This window comes from Doryrhamphus excisus, linkage group LG16, assembly GCF_037039965.1.
Source record: "Doryrhamphus excisus strain RoL-2023G ecotype Guam linkage group LG16, RoL_Dexc_Guam_v1.1, whole genome shotgun sequence".
Lineage (NCBI taxonomy): Eukaryota > Metazoa > Chordata > Actinopteri > Syngnathiformes > Syngnathidae > Doryrhamphus > Doryrhamphus excisus.
In genome coordinates this window covers 17,372,092-17,396,294 of record NC_136372.1, presented here as the reverse complement: position 1 = coordinate 17,396,294, position 24,203 = coordinate 17,372,092, and the positions used below count along the sequence as shown (strand labels likewise).

The following is a 24,203-nucleotide window of genomic DNA, read 5'->3' as shown; positions in this document are numbered from 1 at the left end:
ATGAATGAATGAGTTCTCCTCTCATTTTGTGTGGAAGTGGTAATTTTTTGGGCTTCTTATTTTGTCTTTCCACACCCTCGATCATTTCTGTGCGGAGTTTGCATGTTCTCCCCGTGCATGCGTGGGTTTTCTCCGGGTACTCCGGTTTCCTCCCACATTCCAAAAACATGCTAGGTTAATTAGCGACTCCAAATTGTCCATAGGTATGGCCACCAGTCCAGGGTGTACCCGGGCCTCTCGCCCTAAGAAGACAGCTGGGATAGGCTCCAGCACCACCCCCCACCGCAACCCTCGTGAGGATAAGCGGTAGAAAATGAATGAATGAATGAGTTCTCCTCCTATTTTGTGTGGAAGTGGTAACTTTTTGGCTTCTTATTTGGTCTTTCCCCACCCTCGATCATTTCTGTGCGGAGTTTGCATGTTCTCCCCGTGCATGCGTGGGTTTTCTCCGGGTACTCCGGTTTCCTCCCACATTCCAAAAAACATGCTAGGTTAATTAGCGACTCCAAATTGTCCATAGGTATGGCCACCAGTCCAGGGTGTACCCGGGCCTCTCGCCCTAAGAAGACAGCTGGGATAGGCTCCAGCAACCCCCTTGACCCTTGTGAGGAAAAATCGGTAGAAAATGAATGAATGTTTAAAATCATCTTCGGGTAGTCCGGTTTCTCCAACATTCCTAAAACATGCTAGGTTGATTGGTTAATCTATATGTGCCCAGCGAGGATAAGCGGCATAGAAAATGGGTGCATGGATAATTGATTGAGTTTATTTAATATTGTAAGCATCGCTATATAAAAGTGATGATATGATAGATGAGGAGAAGCAAAGACGTTTCATGCAAATCAGGAAGTAATGATGCCGACTTTGCTGTGGCGGCCATTTATTATTGTTAATTAATACTAATATTGTTGTCCGTTTATGCATTTTGCATGGTGCCGTGTAACTAATCAATGTCGTCTCTGTATGCTAATCACACAGAGACGGTCAATGCATGCTGTGAAAGCCTCACACGGGATTATGCGGCCTCCCACTTGGACCGGCTACATCTCAGCCATGACCGTAAAATAACGACAAGGATTCACGTGAATACTTGAGATGGTTTCCAACAAGAAATGCACAAGTTAAATTCTAAAAATAAACCCTTTTATTGCAGCTATCGCAGACAGATCACAGTCACATTGTCTTTGGTTTGTGCTTGCAGCTCGCACACGTGCAGGATTGGTCGTCTCTAACGAGGGAGGAGGGTGCAGGGCGGGTGGAGAGCTTTACATAGGGGGCGTGGTTCCTCCACTGTATCGCGGAGTCAAAGTGCATTGTCGTATATATATATATATTCGCCGGTACAACTTCCCGCGTACTCTCCGTGATGTTTACAGCAACCTTGTACAACGCAGAATAAAAAGAAGGGAAGTAAAAAAGGATAAAAGAGGATATACGAGGTACAAAGTATTTACATTTAAATAGACAGCTAGAAGCAAATCAAACTAGTTTTGACCAGTTCTGCTCGCGTCCGTTGCCTTGGGTGGGGTTGGGGATGGAGAGCCGTCTATAATAGATGAATGATTTCGGGAAAAGGAAGTTGGGTGATGTTTTCTCGTCATTATTTCAAGTATAATATATACTGTAAACAGTATGATATGAATAATAATATGAAAACATAAGAATGGTTATGCCGTGGCTCCACTTAGTGGAGCGAGGCGGGAGGTAGATGACGAGAGGGGCATTAGTGGGGGTGTCGGCGGCCTTATCCTGACCAGCCGGACCGGGGGAAGGAGCGAGGAGACGAGGCGCAGGCGGCAGCAGCGGCTTTAAATGATGCCGTATTTGGCCAAGTCGCTGAGCTCCATGTCGCCGAAGGCTTCCCATGGGCACACCACCGTGATGTCTGTGCCGAGACCCTCCATGCCGGGAATGTCGTCACCAAAGCTGGGAAAAAAAGGAGCCAGTCATGTTAGATGGGATGCTTCCATTTCGGGATTATTCCTTTTTTTTTTTTTTTTTTTTTTTACCCCTTCTGGCCTGGTTTAGGGGCCTTGCTCTTGAATGTGCGGGTCTGCCTCTGCTTGAATTTAGGTGGGCCTTTCTTGGGTGTGGTGGGGCCGGTGACTCCACCAGGGGTCAGGGCGCTTGCTGCAGGGGGGCCGGCGTTCATTTTTCTCTAAAAAAAAAAAAAAAAAAAAAAAGATCATGACAACCTCTCTCTCTCTCTTTTAATCCTGTTAGCATCACTGTCTCTCTGCACTAATCCGCACAGATTATGCCGATAAGGTTAAAGAGCAAGATTAGCAGTAATCCCTTCTTGATCCACTGTGGACTAATTGTCCTTGCTCAGAAACAAGGGTGCCCGTCGGCCACAAGATTAGGTACACCTTCCTGTATAAACCGATGGGATTAAACCCGTACTGTTTGTTATTGCGGTGTAGAGCTGCACTGATAATCGCTACTTGCAAGCTACAACCAGAATATAAACGTGTATTAAATTAAATTAAATTAAATTAAATTAAATTAAATTAAATTAAATTAAATTAAATTAAATTAAATTAAATTAAATTAAATTAAATTAAATTAAATTAAATTAAATTAAATTAAATTAAATTAAATTAAATTAAATTAAATTTGGGGGGTCAAAATTTAAAGCTGCACTGATAATCACTACTTGCAAACTACAACCAGAATATAAACGTGTATTAAATTAAATTAAATTAAATTAAATTAAATTAAATTAAATTAAATTAAATTAAATTAAATTAAATTAAATTAAATTAAATTAAATTAAATTAAATTAAATTAAATTAAATTAAATTAAATTAAATTAAATTAAATTAAATTTGGGGGGTCAAAAAACAGCAAAAATTGAAAAACGTGCAAAAATCAGAATATAGACAGTAAAGTCTTTGCAAGAGAAAAAAATTGCATAAAGTGGAAAAATTAATGAGTCAAATTTACAAAATTTTGGAAAAAAGTTGCAATATTATGATAATAAAGTCAAAATATTCAGACAATAAAGCTAAGCTGCAGGCTGTTTTTTCCCTTTAAATATAAAAAAACATTTATACTGTCTCCTGCTTCCTTTCCTTTGTCGGTCCTCGGTCCTCACGGGAAAAAGTTCGGAGCAATGAGACCCTGCTGAGACCACCTGAATCAGATGCGAATGCTGTCTAGATAAGATGTTTGGAGATTAAATGATTTCTAAGCCATCTGTTGCCGCCATTGCTCACGCTCCGGTCAATCCTCTTTACAGGAAGCATCAGAAGACCATCGATATCCTGTCCCATTCCGGTTTTCCATAGCTTGATTCAAAATTCCGCATTCTCAACATCACTCTTGATCGACAAGAAGCACAAGTAGAATATAGTAGAAGTTCTCACCTGTCAGAGGTATCCCAAGAGGCCACCACTGATCTCCTCCTACGTCTTCTTCTTCCCACTGTGGTGTTTGGTTTGTGTCTTCAGCCTTTATATCCCCATCTCTAATCCCCCCCCCCACCGCGACTTTTCTTTCCAGTCACGTGGTCCCGGGAAAAGGTCAATCTAAAATCCCCAACCCTCCGCCTCCACCCGGCCGACTCTCCCTTCCTCGTGTGACCTGCTGTCGAGGAGACCAAGTCAGAGATCAATCTGGAAGGATTTCACCAGGTTTAGCTCTCTAAAACCTCGGCACGCCTTACCAGGAGATTTGCAACGAGGAGCGCAACCTTCTGCTCGTGTTTCGGGAACATGTGAGTCGCCGGGCCCCCGTGTGCACACATGTGAGCGCGTACATTTTTTTTGTACGACATCACCTACATCTGCATAAACTAACAAACGCCCCTCAAAAGTATTGGAGCTGTAGACTAGGATACATCTAGATTTGATGCTTTTGTTTGAACATCTACATGCAGTTCCAAATTGATTTAGAGGTAAAAGCAACATAAAAGACGTAAAAGAAACCGGAGTACCCGGAAAAAAACCTACGCATGCACGGGGAGAACATGCAAACTCCACACAGAAATGATCGAGGGTGGGGAAAGACAAAATAAGAAGCCAAAAAATTACCACTTCCACACAAAATAGGAGGAGAACTCATTCATTCATTCATTTTCTACCGCTTATCCTCACAAGGGTTGCGCGGGGGGTGCTGGAGCCTATCCCAGCTGTCTTCTCAGGGCGAGAGGCGGGGTACACCCCGGACTGGTGGCCAGCCAATCACAGGGCACATATAGACAAACAACCATTCACACTCACATTCATATCTATGGACAATTTGGAGTCGCTAATTAACCTAGCATGTTTTTGGAATGTGGGAAGAAACCGGAGTACCCGGAGATCATCACTGGGTGATCTGCCCGGCATAGTGTTGACGCCCTTATTGTAGGTCAATGTGTCAATCTTCAAGCGCAGCGGCATAAACATGCTAATACTCAGACATTTAACGAGATTAGCGCATGGCCTGGGAACAGGAAACAGCTCTGTGACGTGAAGAGTGGCGTATTTGTGGGTCTATTTTTGCTTTTCTGCAAAGGTCCAAGTCTAACAAGGACAGAAAAACGATGCGCACCTGTGCAAGAAGACATATCTCAGAGTGTTTTTATCCCCCAAAAAAAACAAAATTTCATGCATTTCACAACCAATTTTTTTCCATTTCAGAAACAAGAAAAATGAATCAGATAATTTTCAAAGAAGGAAGTACATTTTTGCATAGAGGCCTACTATCATAAACTGTCAGTCATTTGCATCAATCTCCTAGTATGGCTGCTAATCCAAGTTCATCATTTTATAAAGCTAATAGATTATTAAAAAACCCATCTAAAAATCTAAAACTAAAATCTCTTACCATGCTGTTAACTACTGCCTTCAGAGAGCAGCACAAACTGGGTCTAACAAGGACAAAAAAACGCTGCACAATGTTTATGTTATATATATAGTATATATATATATTTTATTTATTTATTTATTTATATATTTATATATAATGTTGCTTTTATATATAATTTATATATTATTTTTTATATATTATTTATATATTAATTTATATATTATAATTTTTATATTATAATATAATATTATATATATATATTATAATATAAAAATTATAAAATATATATATATAAATTATATATAAAATGTTGCTTTTATATATAATTTATATATATTATAATTTTTATAATATATTATATATATATAATATCATATTATAATATAAAAAATATAAATATATATATAAATTATATATAAAAATTATAAAACATTATTATATATAATAATTTTTATATAATAATGTTTATTTATTATTTTTATTTATTTATTTATTATTTATTTATGTTTAATTATTATAATTTTATTTTATTATAGGTATCGTACCCTGACGTGAACAGACAAAGACAAGCAGGTAAGAGAATAACAGTGAGCTATATTATTATTATTATTATTATTATTATTTACTCTTATTCTACAATATATTACCATAACAGTGGTTTATAAGGGCTCAAAAAAATGCTGATATTGATATCTTTGAGTGTTAATTTGTTGGGTGCAAATACAGCCTTAAATCGATGAAAATGATGTCATATTTCATGTATTATTGCTTCTCGGCATTGACACACTATGTTTTTTTTTTCTACTTCCCAGCTACGGAGAATTGATTCCAGGATGTGGAGCAACAACATCAGAGCACAAACCGTCCAAAAAAAAAAAAAAAAAAGCCTTTCCATCCACGCGTTCAATCAACATGGATGAGGTAAGAGTTTGATCATCTGGCAACCGTCGCTCCACTCGCTCACAGTGGAGCAGCTTTGCAGCCGACACTTTTACACCCTCCTCTATTCACTTCCTGATCTCATTTCAACCCTGGTGGAGGCCACCTTTGGCTTTCTAATGGTAGTCCTTTAGCTAATATGAATCATCTGAAGTGGAGTATGACACTAAACAATGTTTGTGTAAAAAAACAGGACATTAATTCTTAGAGAATTTTAATTATGTGGCCTCAATTCTTAAGTTATCTCAAGGTACTTTACACATGGAGCAGATTGTAGAACCATTTCCAACCAATCATTTTTCACTTTCACATCAACCTTTCATGATGGAGTGTTTGTTCTGTTCCGCAGTGTCCTGCCTTCTTCCCAAATGTCATCAATTATTCATAAAGAGACGTGCTTTTGCATATAAAACACATATTAAAAGTCACCCCGTCACCACCTTCGGGATTTTACATAAACCACTTTTAACACACGTTCATCTCCTTTTTTACGCCTTTAAATCCAATCACGTTCAATTATTTAAACGCTAACTAATGACTTTTCTTGCAGCCTTTGCTATCTGACGCGCTCTTTTAATGCTCGGAAGTTCACAATCCCTGCAAGCTTGAACTTTTCATCCCGGCGTCACCTTTGGATGCCTTTTCTGTTTGCGGCGGCCATATTTGAAGTTAAGTTGCAGGAAAAAAAAAAAGACGTGATATGAAATGTTTTGTGACGGGTGTGTGCTGCAGTGGCACAAACGGCCGCGTTGTTGCTGCTCCGACATGTTTATGGACTTCCCGGGATGTTGCCATCTTTGTTTTGTGTGTCAGTGTTATGTAAGAGATTAAGAAGCCTGTGACTGATAAACTAATTGAATTCTGGGATTGCCCTGAATCTCCTTGCCGAGGATTAGACGTGTTTTCATCATGCGTCATTCTACAAACATTTTCCGCAACTCTTAAGCTTTTGTGTTTCAACCTCTGTTGACCTCAGTTTAATTCTCTTTTAATGCCTCGCTGAATTAGCATTATAATAATGGAAAAATTATCTTTTATTTTTACACTTTTGGCTTTTCCCTGTCAGGGTTTTTTTTTACGCCGGATGCCCTCCCTGATGCAACCCTGGTCGAAAGTTTACATTTTATTTTCATTCATTCATTTTCTACCGCTTTTCCTCACAAGGGTCGCGGGGGGGCGGGTTTGGAATGTGGGAGGAAACCGGAGTACCCGGAGAAAACCCACGCATGCACGGGGAGAACATGCAAACTCCACACAGAGATGATCCAGGGTGGAGAAAGACAAAATACGAAGCCAAAAAGTTACCACTTCCACACAAAATAGGAGGAGAACTCATTCATTCATTCATTTTCTACCGCTTATCCTCACAAGAGTTGCGGGGTGGGGGTGCTGGAGCCTATCCCAGCTGTCTTCTTCAGGCGAGAGGCGGGTATACCCTGGACTCGTGGCTGAGCCAATCACAGGGCACATATAGACAAACAACCATTCACACTCACATTCATACCTATGGACAATTTGGAGTCGCTAATTAACCTAGCATGTTTTTTGGAATGTGGGAGGAAACCGGAGTACCCGGAGAAAACCCACGCATGCACGGGGAGAACATGCAAACTCCACACAGAGATGATCCAGGGTGGAGAAAGACAAAATAAGAAGCCAAAAAGTTACCACTTCCACACAAAATAGGAGAACTCATTCATTCATTCAACGAGGGTTGCGGGGCTGTCTTCTTCAGGCGAGAGGCGGGGTACACCCTGGACTGGTGGCCAGCCAATCACAGGGCACATATAGACAAACAACCATTCACACTCACATTCATACCTATGGACAATTTGGAGTCGCTAATTAACCTAGCATGTTTTTTGGAATGTGGGAGGAAACCGGAGTACCCGGAGAAAACCCACGCATGCACGGGGAGAACATGCAAACTCCACACAGAGATGATCCAGGGTGGAGAAAGACAAAATACGAAGCCAAAAAGTTACCACTTCCACACAAAATAGGAGGCACAGGGAGCAAACACCGGTTGTTAAAAAGGGAAAATTGAGCAGAGAGTGTGAGGGACCTGTAATCCGGGTTTTGGCTCCCATTGGTGCTAAGGAAGGACACTTACTAGTTCGGAGAGGTGAGTCTTCTCTTCTCAGAGGACGAGACTAATTGGATATTGGTTCCTAAATCAGGGAGCGTGACATTATCACGGCGTAGAGAGGTGCTAAACGGACACGAAGCAATGGTCAGAGTTATTAGTGGAGCTGCTGACGAAATCCCACCCACGTAGAACTGTATGCTCCCAAATGCACTTACTGTATAAAGTGCATGCAGGGTTCCCCACAGGACTGCAACGTATCTGTGGTGCTATGTTGGGCATCTGCAGGTAATAATATGTCACTATATTGATGATCAGATGTGTTATATTGTGTGATCAAGTTTCCGGGCTTCTGATTGGCCAAAATGTTGATGACAGACGGTGAATTTGTTTATGTGTGGCACTCATGAGGTGTGTTAATAAGCATCTACTGTTTGGAGTAGATTTTAATTATTTTAATTATTTTTATTTTTATTTTATTTTTTAAATGTTCTTAAGTCCCCTAAATAATTTATTTATTTATTTATTTTTTTTTACAAAAAAATTATCTGAGAAATTTCTATTGTATTTCTAATAGGGCAAAAGCAGGCTAATAAGCAGGCTAATACTAGCCTACTACTAGTTGTAGTAGTAGTAGTAATAATCAGAAGAAGAATAATGATGATAGTAATAAGTCATTTATTCATTCAACTAAAAAAAAACTTTAATTTAAATTAAAGGTTTTAAAAAACCTTTATTTTATTATTATTTTTTTACAAAAAAAATATCTGACAAATTTCATATAGTAGAGCAAAAACAGGCTAATAAGCAGGCTAACACTTTTTAGGCTAATAGTTTTTGTTTTTTTTACTGAATAAGACATCATGTTAAAAGTTCAAATACTCCGAAAGTAACTGGCGGGCCGGATTCAAACGCTTGGTGGGCCGCATGTGGCCCCCGGGCCATACTTTTCCCACCCCTGGTCTCGGGTGTAGTCTGCCTTTTGACCCTTTTCAGCTGGGATAGGCTCCAGCTCCTGGTGACCCTGAACAGTATATATATATATATATATAAAACTTAAAAACTACATCAAAAATCCTGAAATATAAACAGTAACTCACCTTTGTCACCAGCAGGGGGCAGATGAGGGCCACACTGTGGGGCCGCTGGGGCCTCCAGACAGCCTGTGGCGGATGGGGCGAACGAGGACAAATGACCCGACTTCCTCGCTGCCGTACACTTGATGACACTTGACCACCGTGCAACACTGTGGGCATTCCAGTGGCAGCTATGAATACAATATGCGGTTTGGGGCTGCTTTTGTGGACTTGCATGATTTTATACCAGCGTTAAATTCCCTTGGATGAGCTTGTTTTAGCGTAATACTCTAATTATACATCTTGGGTTGAATCCCACTGTGCAAACCTTTGAATGATTAAGAAATGTAATATTCCTCATGTGTGTGGAAAGGTAGTATTTTATTAATATTACTAGAACTGCAAGAGTAAGACTTTTGAAAAGCATCAAATAAGAATGAAGGACAGCAAAAACACAACCTAAACCTAAACCTAGCATCAAGCGATGTCTGAAAATAAGTCATTCAAATATTTATTGGTGGCTAAATCTATCTGAAAATATCCATCGGACATCGGGACACAATAAAAGGCCCCTGTAATATACGTAAATCATTTTATTTTAGTTAGAAGCCTCACTTTAGTTTTGGGTTTGGACAAAAAAAAAAAAAAAGCCACCAAACCGCTTATTTTATTCCTAGCTGTCCGTGGTATGCATGGGTGCCGGCTTTCGCTAGGGTTTTTGCAAGCAGCGGTTTGGGTTGAGCCTTCAGGAGATGAATGGGACGTCAATATATGGTTCTTTTAAAGCAGTGGTCTCAAACACGCGGCCCGCGGGCCAAATGTGGCCCGCAGGACACTAGTTTGAGGCCCCCCGCTTTGATATGAAAGTTTCATGTTAGTGCGTTCCCCGCGCAAGTTTGAATATGGATGCTGTATGGTATCATGTACCCGGAAAAAAATTATTACGTTTGATTCATGTTCATGTTAAAGGTTAAATAACTGTTAATAGTTATCCTCCCTATCCGTGTGGAAGTGGTAAGTTTTTGGGTTTGATATGGATGCTGTATGGTATCATGTACCCAGAAAAAAAATTATTACGTTTGATTAATGTTCATGTTAAAGGTTAAATAACTGTTAATAGTTATCCTCCCTATCCGTGTGGAAGTGGTAAGTTTTTGGGTTTGATATGGATGCTGTATGGTATCATGTACCCGGAAAAAAATTATTACGTTTGATTAATGTTCATGTTAAAGGTTAAATAACTGTTAATAGTTATCCTCCCTATCCGTGTGGAAGTGGTAAGTTTTTGGGTTTGATATGGATGCTGTATGGTATCATGTACCCGGAAAAAATTATTACGTTTGATTAATGTTCATGTTAAAGGTTAAATAACTGTTAATAGTTATCCTCCCTATCCGTGTGGAAGTGGTAAGTTTTTGGGTTTGATATGGATGCTGTATGGTATCATGTACCCAGAAAAAAAATTATTACGTTTGATTAATGTTCATGTTAAAGGTTAAATAACTGTTAATAGTTATCCTCCCTATCCATGTGGAAGTGGTAAGTTTTTGGCTATTTAAGTTGAAAGGAAATAACTTGGAGGCTACCGTTTAGGTCGCTAGCAACTCTAGTTTGCGAGTTAGCATGTGTCTCAAGACCCTGCAGTTGCGCAATATGTTGTAAATTAAAAAAAGTATAAATGTGACTATAGTCGTGTTTTGTCATGTCTACAGGGCTCTAATAATGCTTTGTTCATTTTAATCTGAAAACAAATAATTAGTCTACCCACCAACTATATGTGGTTTCTTAAGTTTTTATTATTTGCCGTTTTATTGTTATTATTATATTTATTTATTTATTACCGATTGATTGACATTAATCAAACAATCATTTTTTCTGGGTACATGATACCATACAGCATCCATATCGAACTTGCGCGGGGCCGCACTAACATTAAACTTTCATATCAAGGCGGGGGCCTCAAACTAGTGTGCTGCGGGCCACATTTGGCCCACGGGCCGCGTCTTTGAGACCCCTGCTGTAAATAAACATGTTTTAAGTGTTTTTAATGCAGCGTGTGCATAGGCCAAGGAGATCGAGAGCTTGGTGAACTTGCTTACCTATCGCTTAAAAACTTACCACTTCCACACGGATAGGGAGGATAACTAGTCTTCTCTTTGGTCCAACATCAGTGACAAATGACCTCACAAATGCTCACCACTAAAATCCTTCATTTTAATTACCTTCTTGCCCACACATGTTCGGAATTCTGTGTTCCCGTCCCGCACTGACAGCACAGTCAAAGCTCAATTTTCCTTTCAAGGTTGGCAGCTCCTCTCGGCGTACCTGTCGCATGTTGCACCTTCCGTCAATGGCACCTCGGCAGTAGTCTGTAGCGGTTTGCTGGCGAATGCTATCTGATGTCTGAATGCCTTGTGAATGTGTGCGTGTTAAATTCCTGAAGCGGTTGGTTGGCGGGCGAAGTTTGCGTATTCTGCAGATGACTTTGTTGGAGTTGGCAGCACAGAAGAGAAGCGAGGCACCGAGATAAACGCGCCGTACCGCAATAAAAAATGGAAATAAAAAATGCATACTCGGATGGTGCTGTTGTGAGAAATAGAAACCGGGCTGTGTAGCAACATGGCAAACATTCACACACACACACAGACACACACACAGACACACACACAGACACACACACAGACACACACATGTAGGCCTATACTGTAAAACTCAATTTTTGCCACCGTTACGGGCCACTACGAGCCAGTTGGGAGGCAGTTTGAGCCACTAGGCACCTTATTGGCGCCACAACAAATTGCATTAGCGCAAACTGGCACCAACTGGCGCCGTCCCAGTGGACCTGAAGCGGTCCGGCACCGGCCCAGGAACTCCGAGCATCATTGGCACAACTTGGCTCGTGCCTTTATATTCCAGTGGATTCCAATAGGCGAATAGTTTGTGACATTCGGTCCCACTTAGTGGACATTACGCGCTGTGATTGCTTTGCTGCAAGTGGCGGGACGAAAACGTTTTGAATTTTTTTTTGCCGACAAAACTCAATTTTTGCCGCTGTTACGGGCCACTACGAGCCAGTTGGGAGGCAGTTTGAGCCACTAGGCACCTTATTGGCGCCACAACAAATTGCATTAGCGCAAACTGGCACCAACTGGCGCCGTCCCAGTGGACCTGAAGCGGTCCGGCACCGGCCCAGGAACTCCGAGCATCATTGGCACAACTTGGCTCGTGCCATTACATTCCAGTGGATTCCAATAGGCGGATAGTTTGTGACATTCGGTCCCACTTAGTGGACATTACGCGCTGTGATTGCTTACTGCAAGTGGCAGGACGAAAACATTTGAAAATTTTTTTGCCGACAGAACTAAATTTTTGCCGCCGTTACGGGCCACTACGAGCCAGTTGGGAGGCAGTTTGAGCCACTAGGCACCTTATTGGCGCTACAACAAATTGCATTGGCGCAAACTGGCACCAACTGGCGCTGTCCCAGTGGACTCCTAGCAATACCTAATGGATAGTTGTGCATGGACACCTTAGCTCCAAACTGGGTTTGAGACCCCTGTTTTAAATGGTTTAGTCTGAGTTTGCGTCAAGGAAAAGCGTCAAAACAACAATCTGGTGACTGCGGCATTGTGCATTGGTGACCGAAATGAATTAAAAAGCAACTTACACTCCCAAGACAAACAATGAGATTGGCTTTGCGGTTATCTGTTGTACATCCATCTGGATCCCACACCTTCAATCTTGTGAAACCTCACAGAAGAATAAGCCCAGATTGATCCTGTTGCTATTCTTTGGTATCCATGTGATCTATTTCCTAACTGGGATTATATGTTTTTATGTCATATTTCCGGAGTTTGTTTACTGGGCGGAGAGTGACAGGAAAAGCATCCAAGCTGCTGCTCTTCTTTCGCCACCAACACTCAACACTTAACGATTGAGATGATTTGCGACTACGAGGTGTGAGGTGACCGCAGTATCTTTGAGTAAGTTTGATAGCGATGTGTACTAATATTTCAATCCAAAATACTCCCTTGTGAGTACTGTTCATAAGATTATCACAGTTCGGTCATTTGGGAAGATTTATCTCGGGGTACTTTTCATGCAGGAGACAACTACGCCCCATTTTAGAAGAACATAAATTACCCCATGAGCAAAAGCTTGGCAACAAGATTAATTCCCTTTAAAAAATGAAGTATTAGGGTGACTTCACAGTAAAGTTAGTAAACCATACCATTTAAAAAAAAAAAAACATTTTTTCCTCGGGGAACTGTATAGTTTCCCATAGTTCTTCACTTCACTTTTATCTAATGCTAGGAGTCCACTGGGTCGGCGCCAGTTGGTGCCAGTTTGCTCCAAAGATTATGTGATTGGCGCATAGTGGCGCCGAATTAATGTTCGCTCGGCATGTTGCCACAGCGAGCCACTACACGCCAATCAAATAACCTTTGCCGCGAACTGGCACCAAATGGCAGCTACCCAGTGGACTCCCAGCATCATTGGCGCAACTTGGCTCGTGCCATTACATTCCAGTGGATTCCAATAGGCGGATAGTTTGCGACATTCGGTCCCACTTAGTGTTGTGATTTCTTGCTGCAAGTGGCCAGGATGAAAATTTTAAATATTTTTGAAATTTTCTTGCCGACAAAACTCAATTTTTATCACCTTTACGAGCCACTATGAGCCAGTTGGGAGGCAGTTTGAGCCACTGCATGCCACTAGGGGCCACAGCAAATTGCATTGGCGCTAACTGGCACCAACTGGCACCGGCCCAGTGGACTCCGAGCATCATTGGCGCAACTTGGCTCGCGCCATTACATTCCAGTGGATTCCAATAGGCGGATAGTTTGTGACATTTGGTTCCACTTAGTGGACACTAAGTGCGGTGATTGCTTGCTGCAAGTGCCGGGACGAAAATTTTAAATATTTTGAAATGTTCTTGCTGACAAAACTCAATTTTTATCGCTGTTACGGGCCACTACGAGCCAGTTGGGAGGCAGTTTGAGCCACTGCATGCCATTAGGTGCCACAACAAATTGCATTGGCGCAAACTGGCACCAACTGGCACCAACTGGCACTGGCCCAGGAACTCCGAGCATCATTGCCGCAACTTGGCTCGCGCCATTACATTCCAGTGGATTCCAATAGGCGGATAGTTTGCGACATTTGGTTCCACTTAGTGGACACTATGTGCTGTGATTGCTTGCTGCAAGTGCCAGGACGAAAATTTTAAATATTTAGAAATTTTCTTGCTGACAAAACTCAATTTTTATCGCCGTTACGAGCCACTATGAGCCACTACGAGCCAGTTGGGAGGCAGTTTGAGCCACTAGGCACCTTATTGGCGCCACAACAAATTTTACTGGCGCAAACTGGCACCAACTGGCACCGGCCCAGGCGCAACTTGGCTCGCAACTTGGCTCGCGCCATTACATTCCAGTGGATTCCAATCGGCGGGCCACTATGTGCCAGTTGGGAGGATGTTTGAGCCACTGTACGCCACTAGGTGCCACAACAAATTGCATTGGCGCAAACTGGCTCCAACTGGCGCCATCCCAGTGGATAGTTGTACATGGACGCCTTGAACAGTTGCGCTGTTTGAATCGGCGGACCCGGGCCTCTTAAACGAAGCTAAACCAATCACTAGCATGCCATGTTGTTGATGTCGTTGTCTCTTATTAGTCACTTTTATTATTGTTATATTCACTTTGGATTCTCTTTTTGTATTTTTTTTCCTTTCTCCCTCCTCCGTCTGTTTGTCCTCTTTCAAACCGTCCACTGTCCGGTGGCAATGCTAATAAATTCTAACATAATCACGACAGGAGGAGTACTGTATTCCAGATTGCTGCACAGTAAATCAGTTCTGATGCAATACATCGTACAAATCAGTCATATTGCATGACTGCACGGGTTAAAAAAAAAATCAACCATTGAATGCTTGATTTACAGCATTTATATACATAACTCGCCCACGTGTCCAGCTGGTAATAAATATATTATTTTCCAAAAAGAAAACAAGCCTTTAACTATGTGCTCTCAAATAAAATACCCTGAATGACATTCATTGGCCTGACCGAAACAAACGCTGTCCACCGCCCATACATGCCGACGTTGACATCGACACGGCCATATTTACGGCCGTGAGACAACACAACAGTTGTGCGTAACGTCTGACCCGGATCTTCCATCGTTCCATGAAGTTCCCCGCTTACATCACCAGCTGTTTTCACAGACTATCTGACTCACTCATTTCCCTTTCGCTCTTTTCTAATGCATTTTTTTTTAAAACCGTTGAAGAAAATAAGCAATAAAAATAGCAGGTAGAATGTCTTGCTGCCCGCCGTCCAGGTCCAAAAATACGGCAACTGTTGTTGACTTTGTGTTTGTCTGCCCCGAGTTACGGAACGCTATGAGGTACACCTTGCTTGACCACCTGGAGAAACAAGCAAACCCAAACAGGTTGGCGTATTTGTTTTTGCAGACATTAGTTAAATAATTTGCTCATTGGCGGTCAGACCCTCTTTAGAAAACCCACGATCGAATGCTTCAGTTGTGCAATCATTCCCCAGAATTCCTTCTCTTCGGATCGATCCCAACTGGTCTTAGAAGACATTTCTGATCAGGTCTCAAGATAAGACAACTCAAGTCTCTGATGAAGGCCAAATGTCTTCTAAGACGACCTGAACGGTCCTGTTGCAATCAAGAATACAACGACCTGGTTTCCATTCCATTTTCTTCTACTTATCCGAGTCGTGGTGAAGTCCAGACTACCCGGAAAACTACCAGTGATACCAGTCTGGACTGTAGTCTCGGATCCGACAACAACACGACTGTAGGATGGCCGTGAGGTGCAGACATTAGTTAAATAATTTGCTCGTTGGTGGTCAGACCCTCTTTAGAAAACCCACGATCGAATGCTTCAGTTGCGCAATCATTCCCCAGAACTCCTTCTCTTTGGATCGATCCCAACTGGTCTTAGAAGACATTTCTGATCAGGTCTCTTCAGTTTGTGCTGAAAGACAAGATAAGACAGTTCAAGTCTCTGATGAAGGCCAAATGTCTTCTAAGACAACCTGAACAGTTCTGTTGCAATCAAGAATACAACAACCTGGTTTCCATTCCATTTTCTTCCACTTCTCCGAGTCGTGGTGAAGTCCAGACTACCCGGAAAACAGTTCAGAAATCAGTTCACATACATAGATCAGAGAACCGACTCAAAATTAGCTCTAAGTATAAATACTTGACCTTTTCCACTGGTGATGCAATAAAATACAGTAGAACTGTCTGAAACCGGGGCAGACAGACCAGTTCGGAAGGCCAACCAAGGACTAGACAGGAGTGTCGGGTAGGAGATTAGATAAACGTACTGTAAAGGTGACCGGCCGATGAACAGAGCAGATAAGAGTCTTTGGAAAGGGGGCGGCAGGTGACACCGGTGATACCAGTCTGGAGTGTAGTCTCGGATCCGACAACAACACGACTGTAGGATGGCGGTGAGGTGCTAATGGGGCCGTAAAACCCTGGAAGACTGAAGGGGTCTTTGAAGGCTAGACTAGTCAGTGGGCGAAGGGGGGACGACCAGACTGTTTGCGGGGAAAGTGCAGGACCTGAAACGTCTGAGGAGCACTCTTGAAAACCTTATGAAGTGCCGACTGCTCTGCTCTGAATCTGGCAGACCGGCTGCGTGGGGTGGGGGGGTAGGCTGTGGCTTGTCGCTGGAGGCCAGGTGTGGGGCATTCAGGGGGTGGGGGGTTGTCTGCAGGCTTTTTGACCTGACTGGGACTTAGTGGGCTTGTATTCATCCATCCTATTTCTATGCGGCTTATCCTGTTGGGGGGGGGGGGTCACGGCAGTAAACTCGGTCAATCACCGCCTGGTTATGAATGCGGCGGCATTGATCCTACATGACGAGGAGTATGGCTTCGGAATTAGATTAGCGCTTAGCTTACATACCGAGGCAACACTTTTTTTGTAGGACACATAACAAAAAAAAATAATGAAAACAAGGTCCATAAATGTCAAAATAAAGACGTTATTTATTATTATTTACAATTGTCTACGGTTAGTCATACGTGGGCGGGTTGGCCGCCTCCCATCACTTCCTGTTTTGTTTTTTTTTTTACGTCTCAAGTATCTCAACACAAACAAACACCTCTTTATGGACTTTCTCCGGGTACTCCGGTTTCCTGTTTATTGTCCATTGTGAGTGTGAATGGTTGTTTGTCTATATGTGGCCTGTGATTGGCTGGCCACCAGTCCAGGGTAAACTCCGCCTCTTGCCGAAGTCAGCTGATATAAGCTCCAGCATACAGCCGCCACCCTAATGAGGATAAAATATATAGAAAATGGATGGATTGTTATTAGAGCCCTCTAGACAGAAAATAACACCCCTATAGTCAACTTTCCATTACTATTACCCAATATGGTAGATGACATAACAGGAAATATGACTCTATGTTATGGGGGGCTGTGACGCGGGGGTTCGGTATGGATTACAGCTGGAATAGTATCTTGTATTAGGGATTATTTGCCCTTTTGCCTGTCTTAATTTGTAAAAATATGCTTAAATATGTAATTGGCGACTCCAAATTGTCCATAGGTATGAATGTGAGTGTGAATGGTTGTTTGTCTATATGGGGCCTGTGATTGGCTGGCCACCAGTCCAGGGTAAACTCCGTCTCTTGCCCGAAGTCAGCTGATATAAGCTCCAGCATACAGCCGCCACCCTAATGAGGATAAAATATATAGAAAATGGATGGATTGTTATTAGAGCCCTCTAGACAGAATATAACACCCCTATAGTCAACTTTCCATTACTATTACCCAATATGGTAGATGACATAACAGGAAATATGACTCTATGTTATGGGGGGCTGTGGCGCGGGGGTTCGGTATGGATTACAGCTGGAATAGTAGCTTCTATTAGGGATTATTTGCCCTTTTGCCTGTCTTAATTTGTAAAAATATGCTTAAATAAGTATTCCGGTTTCCTGTTTATTGTCCATAGGTATGAATGTGAGTGTGAATGGTTGTTTGTCTATATATGTGGCCTGTGATCCCCATCCTAGTGAGGATGAAATATATAGAAAATGAATGGATGGATCGTTATTAGAGCCCTCTAGACAGGGAATAACACCCCTATAGTCAATTTAACAGGACATAACAGGAAATAAGAGTCTATGCTATGGGGGGGGCTGTGACGCGGGGGTTCGGTATGGATTACCGCTGGAATAGTAGCTTGTAGTAGGGATTATTTGCCCTTTTGCCTGTCTTAATTTGTAAAAATATGCTTAAATATGCATACGCACGTGTCAAAGTCAACAGCAAAATATGACAACATGGCCGAATGTGTGTATGTGTGTGTGTGTAACCCCACACCCTAGCATCTCACAAAGTCATATGCTGTCATACTTCATCTCCGACTCGTGAGCGTGTGCGGGCCGTGTCGCCATCTTGATGTTTATATATGTGTGTGTGTGTTTGCGTTTTGGCATCAAACGTTCGTATTCTTCTTTGTTTACGGTTGGTTTTTAAAAGTCAGCTTTTAGCTCAAGTACTCCGCTTGTGCCAAATGTTACATAACTCTCAGATACACACCATAATCTCTCCGCGGCGTCGACCTCAGCGTAGTTGGAGCGGCGAGACGTCGGTTGGCCGTGAAGCTACCGCATAAGCATTTTTTTTTTTTTTTTTACATCTCAGACATGCTCACAAATACCAGCCATAAATTTAAGCGGCACCTGAATGGTTTTTTTTTCTCTGTTCATACAGCTTCCTTTCATCAAAAATCCCCCTCCATGATAATCTTTGGTGGTTTGCTCTGTCAATCCCACATGTTTCCCACATGAGAATTACGGAGGCCTTAAAGTGGCCTCCATGCAGGGATGCTGGTGAGTGTTTCATATAATTTGCTGTCAAATTTCAGTGAATATTATCATGTACCTGCCATGGGCCAGTCTCCCTTTGGCCTGATTCTGTTTACCCCAGCTTGTATGTGTTTTTCTTGCCTTCCCAACTGTAGTGGTGAATCATGGGAGCAGGGGAGAGAGTGAGCTAATACTCTGGTTTGAATAAATGGCGGAAAGGAGGGCTGATACATATGAGAAGGGTGGAGAGAGAGAAAGAGAGAGAGAGAGAGGGCTACCGGGGGTGGGGGTCGGTGGGTGAAATGAAAGGATGGAGGGAGGAGAGGTAAGTATAAAAGACTTGCACTGAAGAATTAGGAAATATTCGTCAGGACAAATAGACCGACTGATATCGCCAAGAGTTCTCATTCCATACTTATCATAAACGGTGAGTACATATTGGGAAAATCATTTCTGAAAAGTATTTGTAGTTTGCAATTTTTTCATGAAGAATCACTAAAAAAAATATTTTAAATAAATATTTATTTATTTATTATATATTTATAATATTTTATAAATATTTTATTAAAAAATTGTATTGACTGCTTTTATTGACTATGCAATTTAAATGGTAATTTAAATATCATAAACGGTGAGCACATATTGGGAAAATCATTTCTGAAAAGTATTTGTAGTTTATAATTTTTTTTATGAAGAATCGCAAAAAATATTTTAAATAAATATTTTATAAATATTATTTATTTGTATTTATAATATATAAATATATATAAATATTTATATATAATGTTTATAATTTTATATATTTTTATAAATGTATATACATTTTTCATATATTTATAAATATTTATTTATTTTGTATTTATAATATATAAATACATATAAATATATATAAATATCGCAAAAAATATTTTAAATAAATATTTTATAAATATTATTTATTTGTATTTATAATATATAAATATATACAAATATTTATATATAATTTTTATAATTTTAGATATTTTTATAAATTTATATACACTTTTCAAATACATTTATATACATATACATTTTTATATACATATATACATTTTATACATACATATACAAATGTATATACATATAAATTTATATATTTTTTATAATTTTATAATTTTTTCATGAAGAATCACAAAAAAATATTTTAAATAAATATTTTATAAATATTTATTTACTCATTATATATTTATAATATTTTATAAATATTTTATTTAAAAAATTATTGACTGTTTTTTTATTGACTATGCAATTTAAATGATATTTTAAATATTGCATTTTCTTGTAAATAACCTTAAGATGCCAGATCAAATCTTTTTCCTCCGACGTGGACATATTCTCACCGCGGGCGAGCTGCTAGGCCATAAAGAACCCCCGACTAAGAATTTTATGACTATTAAAGTCGTCAGACGCTCTTGTCAGCGATTCAAACGCACCCATGCAGCTCCTTTCTGAACTCTGGCCTGCAGCCGCTGCTCTTGGTTTTTAACCGTAGCCAAGATATATTGAGGGGTTGGTGCTATAAACGCTGCGAGAGTGGAAGCATGTGACTCGAGTCTCCCGTGGGTGTACTGTATTATGAAAGCGCCTATTGACAGTGAAAAAAAAGGGGGAGGCGCTGGAACTGAATCTTGTCCAAATCCCACAAACAGAAGTCAGGGATGAAAGCTCAAATGCGAATGTGTGTGTGCATGGGCGTGCTGTTTAGAACGTGTTAAAAACATCTTGGATTCTGTTTGCTCAGGTGCGCCACACCTTACAGTGGACCAGTCACTACTACTGGTGTAGTACTGCTTATTTGTACTTAGAATGTACTTCTTGCCTTGAACCTTGAAGTATACTCCGTCTTTTTTTAGTCCCTTTAACACCCGTGGTTCTTCATCAAAAGTATAGGCTCTTACTGCATGCGGAATCCTTGTGGATTGGCTCCGACTTTGAGGGTTTTCCGTTCGGTTTTATAAATAAAACTAAATAAAACTAAATAAAACTAAATAAAACTAAATAAACCTAAATAAACCTAAATAAAACTAAATAAAACTAAATAAAACTAAATAAACCTAAATAAAACTAAATAAAACTAAATAAAACTAAATAAAACTAAATAAAACTAAATAAAACTAAATAAAACTAAATAAAACTAAATAAAACTAAATAAAACTAAATAAAACTAAATAAAACTAAAATTAGAATTGAAAATCTGCATTTTATACCGCATGAGAAACAAAAGAATACATAATCCCTATTCCAGATTGTTCCGCATATAAAAATATCATTGTCCCATTTTCCAAGGGAATCAAACCCAAAGATGAGGAGCTTTCTTCAGTGTCTGGCGCTGTGTGCCGTGCTCTGCCTCGCCAACGGTCGAGCTACCCGTTCAAGTTCAGGTACTCGCTCCAACATTGACGCCCTACCTGGTAACGTCAGCGGTATTTAACCTTATTCCATATTTGTGTAGACTCCAACGAAAGCACCGAATCCAGAGAAGGTGAGTTGATCCGTTTCCTGTCAATATTCACCAAGATCAGGCGGGGAACACACCAATCAGACTAGGTAGGACAGCTCCAGTCATTTAGTCTCTAACAAATAAACAATGCATGGCTACCTTGGTTTCACATATCGGAATCGTATGCTAACGGACCCACTCAAACGACCTTCGCTGACGGGTGTTTGTCCTATCTAGTCGTTAAGCATGAACTAGACGAGAGCTGTCCTATATGGTCTGACCGAGTGCCCTACCTAGTCTTTGAGCATGAAGTAGACTAAAGCTTTCCTATCTTGTCAAACTGGTATTTGTCCTTTCTAGTCTTTGAGCATGAACTAGACTAGAGCTGTCCTATCTGGTCTGACTGGTGTTTGTCCTTTCTAGTCTTTGAGCATGAACTAGACTAGAGCTGTCCTATCTGGTCTGGCTGGTGTTTCTATCGTCTTTGAGCATGAACTAGACTAGAGCTGTCCTATCTAGTCTGCATGAACTAGACCAAAGCTTTCTTATCTAATCTAACTGGTGTTTGTCCTATCCAGTCTTTGAGCATGAACTAGACGAGAGCTGTCCTATCTCGCCTAACTGGTGTTTGTCCTACCGAGTCTGTGAGCATGAACTAGACTTGAGCTGTCCTATCTGGTCTGACTGGTGTTTGTCCTACCTAGTCTTTAAGCATGAACTAGACTAGAGCTGCCCTATCTGGTCTGACTGGTGTTTGTTCTACCTAGTCTTTAAGCATGAACTAGACTAGAGCTGTCCTATCTGGTCTGACTGGTGTTTGTCCTACCTAGTCTTTGAGCATGAACTAGACTAAAGCTGTCCTATCTGGTCTGACAGGTGTTTCTCCTACCTAGTCTTTGAGCATGAACTAGACTAGAGCTGCACTATCTGGTCTGACAGGTGTTTCTCCTACCTAGTCTTTAAGCATGAACTAGACTAGAGCTGTCCTATCTGGTCTGACTGGTGTTTGTCCTACCTAGTCTTTGAGCATGAACTAGACTAGAGCTGCACTATCTGGTCTGACTGGTGTTTGTCCTACCTAGTCTTTAAGCATGAACTAGACTAGAGCTGTCCTATCTGGTCTCACTGGTGTGTCTTACCTAGTCTTTGAGCATGAACTAGACTAGAGCTGTCCTATCTGGTCTGACTAGTGTTTCTCCTACCTAGTCTTTGAGCATGAACGAGACTAGAGCCGTCTTATCTGGTTTGACCGAGTGTCCTACCTAGTCTTTGAGCATGAATTAGACTAGAGCTGTCCTATCTGGTCTGACCGGTGTGTCCTACCTAGTCTTTGAGCATGAATTATAGGCTACAGCTGTCCTATCTGGTCTGACTGGTGTGTCCTACCTAGTCTTTGAGCATGAACTGATGATGCCCGCTCGATTGAATGCCCTAGAATGTGCAATGAGTGTTTTTGTTACAAACCTGTTGTGGTTTCAGATATATTCGTGGCCCCACGCCGAGCCCATTCCTTCATCGCCCCACAGAGGAACATCTACAACCTACCCAGAGGAAACGGCTTCAGCAATTACTTTGTCAGGTAAAATGCCCCCACAGGCACGCCTGCTTAAGTCAGAAATTCAAACAAAAGCCCTAATCCTTCCTCGCCGTTGTCTAAACACAGCAGGAGGGTGAAGACGCCAGCAGAGAGGCGTGCAGAGACCTGCGAGGACTACTCCCCCTGCCGCTTTTTTGCCTACCACAATGGCTACCAGAGGGCCTACCAGAGATACTTCGGGAACCGAGCTCCACAGCGACCAAGACAGGCCTCCTCTCGTCGATACTAACGTCTACGTCAAACCCAAAAATGTCTTTTACATTCAGATATGAGTTCGCCACATCGACATTCCACTTGTAGGGACTTTCATCTATCATGGATGCGATCATGTTTGAATCCGGGGGTGCTTCATTTGGATAAAGACGGGATAACTGCTATATTTAATAATGATGGCACCTTCCTAGCATTTATGAGCTGTGTGTAATTGTGCCTTGGCTCCCTATGTATTCACCTTTTGCTACACTTTTAGCATCCGTTTACAAAATAAAAGCCCAACTGTTCTGTTTGTCTTTATCCTGCTTTGCCTCTTCATTGAGACTTTTTTTGCATGGTGGTTTGTGTTTCCCACTCATTCAGAAGCCGAGATAGTCCACAGGTGTGAATGGGAGTGTAATTGGCCGGCGAGACCAGTCTCAAGTCAAGTAGGGCAAGGCCCCAAAAAGCTGCAAGTTAAAGAAATAATAGAGCCGGTTATTTCCACATAAGACTTTTTAATCATTTTCTTTTTCTGTACTTCCACAAAAACCACAAATGAGCCAATCAACGTGTCCTGGAATTGAACTCAAAGTCTGTCACCCAAAATGCAGCCAACTTCCACCCAGACTGTGAAATTACATCCTGTATAATTCCACTGGTACGGAATCTTATCCGGACTAAAAAAAGCAACAAGTCGAGCATTAAAAAAAAAAAAAACATTTGAGTGTTGTATTAATATCAAAACTGAACAATTTGACTTTGGTGAATGTTGATGCAACACTTGATATTAAATCATACACTTGTTTACTTTACGTAAAATCACATTGATGTGCTTTCAGTGCATCAAAACTAAAAATGCATGTGCCCCTTGTGACCTCGGTGTGTGGACTATAATCTAGTCTATAATCTAGTCCGTGAGCATCCGACCTCTCCAGGCTGGTCTATGAAACTGCAACTTGAACACATCATCAAAGTTGACATTGAAATTAAGATCAAGGTTGTTTTTCCATTGAAAAAAATCACATTTGGTGTTTATGCATTTTATGCAATAAATAAAAAAAATATTAAAAAACCTTAATTGAGCATAGAGGAGCGAACCAACAATTTTTTTTCTCAGTATTATTGTAATAACCAAACCAATGTGGCTTGTATATTTAAATAACATTTGCTTTAATTCAAACCAAATCCCAATTTT

General features: G+C 40.9%; 2 protein-coding genes across 6 annotated transcripts; one reads left to right on the top strand and one right to left on the bottom strand.

Annotated features, from left to right (window-relative positions):
- Positions 1-1,121: 1,121 nt before the first annotated feature.
- pde6hb (phosphodiesterase 6H, cGMP-specific, cone, gamma, paralog b) lies at positions 1,122-3,519 on the bottom strand. Its single transcript, XM_058048252.2, has 3 exons — positions 3,369-3,519; positions 2,010-2,158; positions 1,122-1,926 (listed from the first exon to the last, which is right to left on the bottom strand). The coding sequence occupies exons 2-3, from the start codon at positions 2,150-2,152 to the stop codon at positions 1,809-1,811; spliced, it is 261 nt and encodes an 86-aa protein (XP_057904235.1). The 5' UTR covers positions 2,153-2,158; positions 3,369-3,519; the 3' UTR covers positions 1,122-1,808.
- mgp (matrix Gla protein) lies at positions 3,241-24,046 on the top strand. Of its 5 annotated transcripts, none has more exons than XM_078797115.1 (8): positions 3,241-3,718; positions 5,331-5,367; positions 5,607-5,715; positions 18,664-18,782; positions 21,063-21,157; positions 21,229-21,258; positions 22,696-22,795; positions 22,883-24,046. In XM_078797115.1, the coding sequence occupies exons 4-8, from the start codon at positions 18,769-18,771 to the stop codon at positions 23,040-23,042; spliced, it is 399 nt and encodes a 132-aa protein (XP_078653241.1). In that variant the 5' UTR covers positions 3,241-3,718; positions 5,331-5,367; positions 5,607-5,715; positions 18,664-18,768; the 3' UTR covers positions 23,043-24,046. The 5 variants fall into 5 exon arrangements, with proteins under 5 accessions (XP_078653241.1, XP_078653239.1, XP_078653240.1 ...); XM_078797113.1 differs by having other exon boundaries at positions 3,259-3,718; positions 22,880-24,046; XM_078797114.1 differs by having other exon boundaries at positions 3,259-3,748; positions 22,880-24,046.
- Positions 24,047-24,203: the final 157 nt, after the last annotated feature.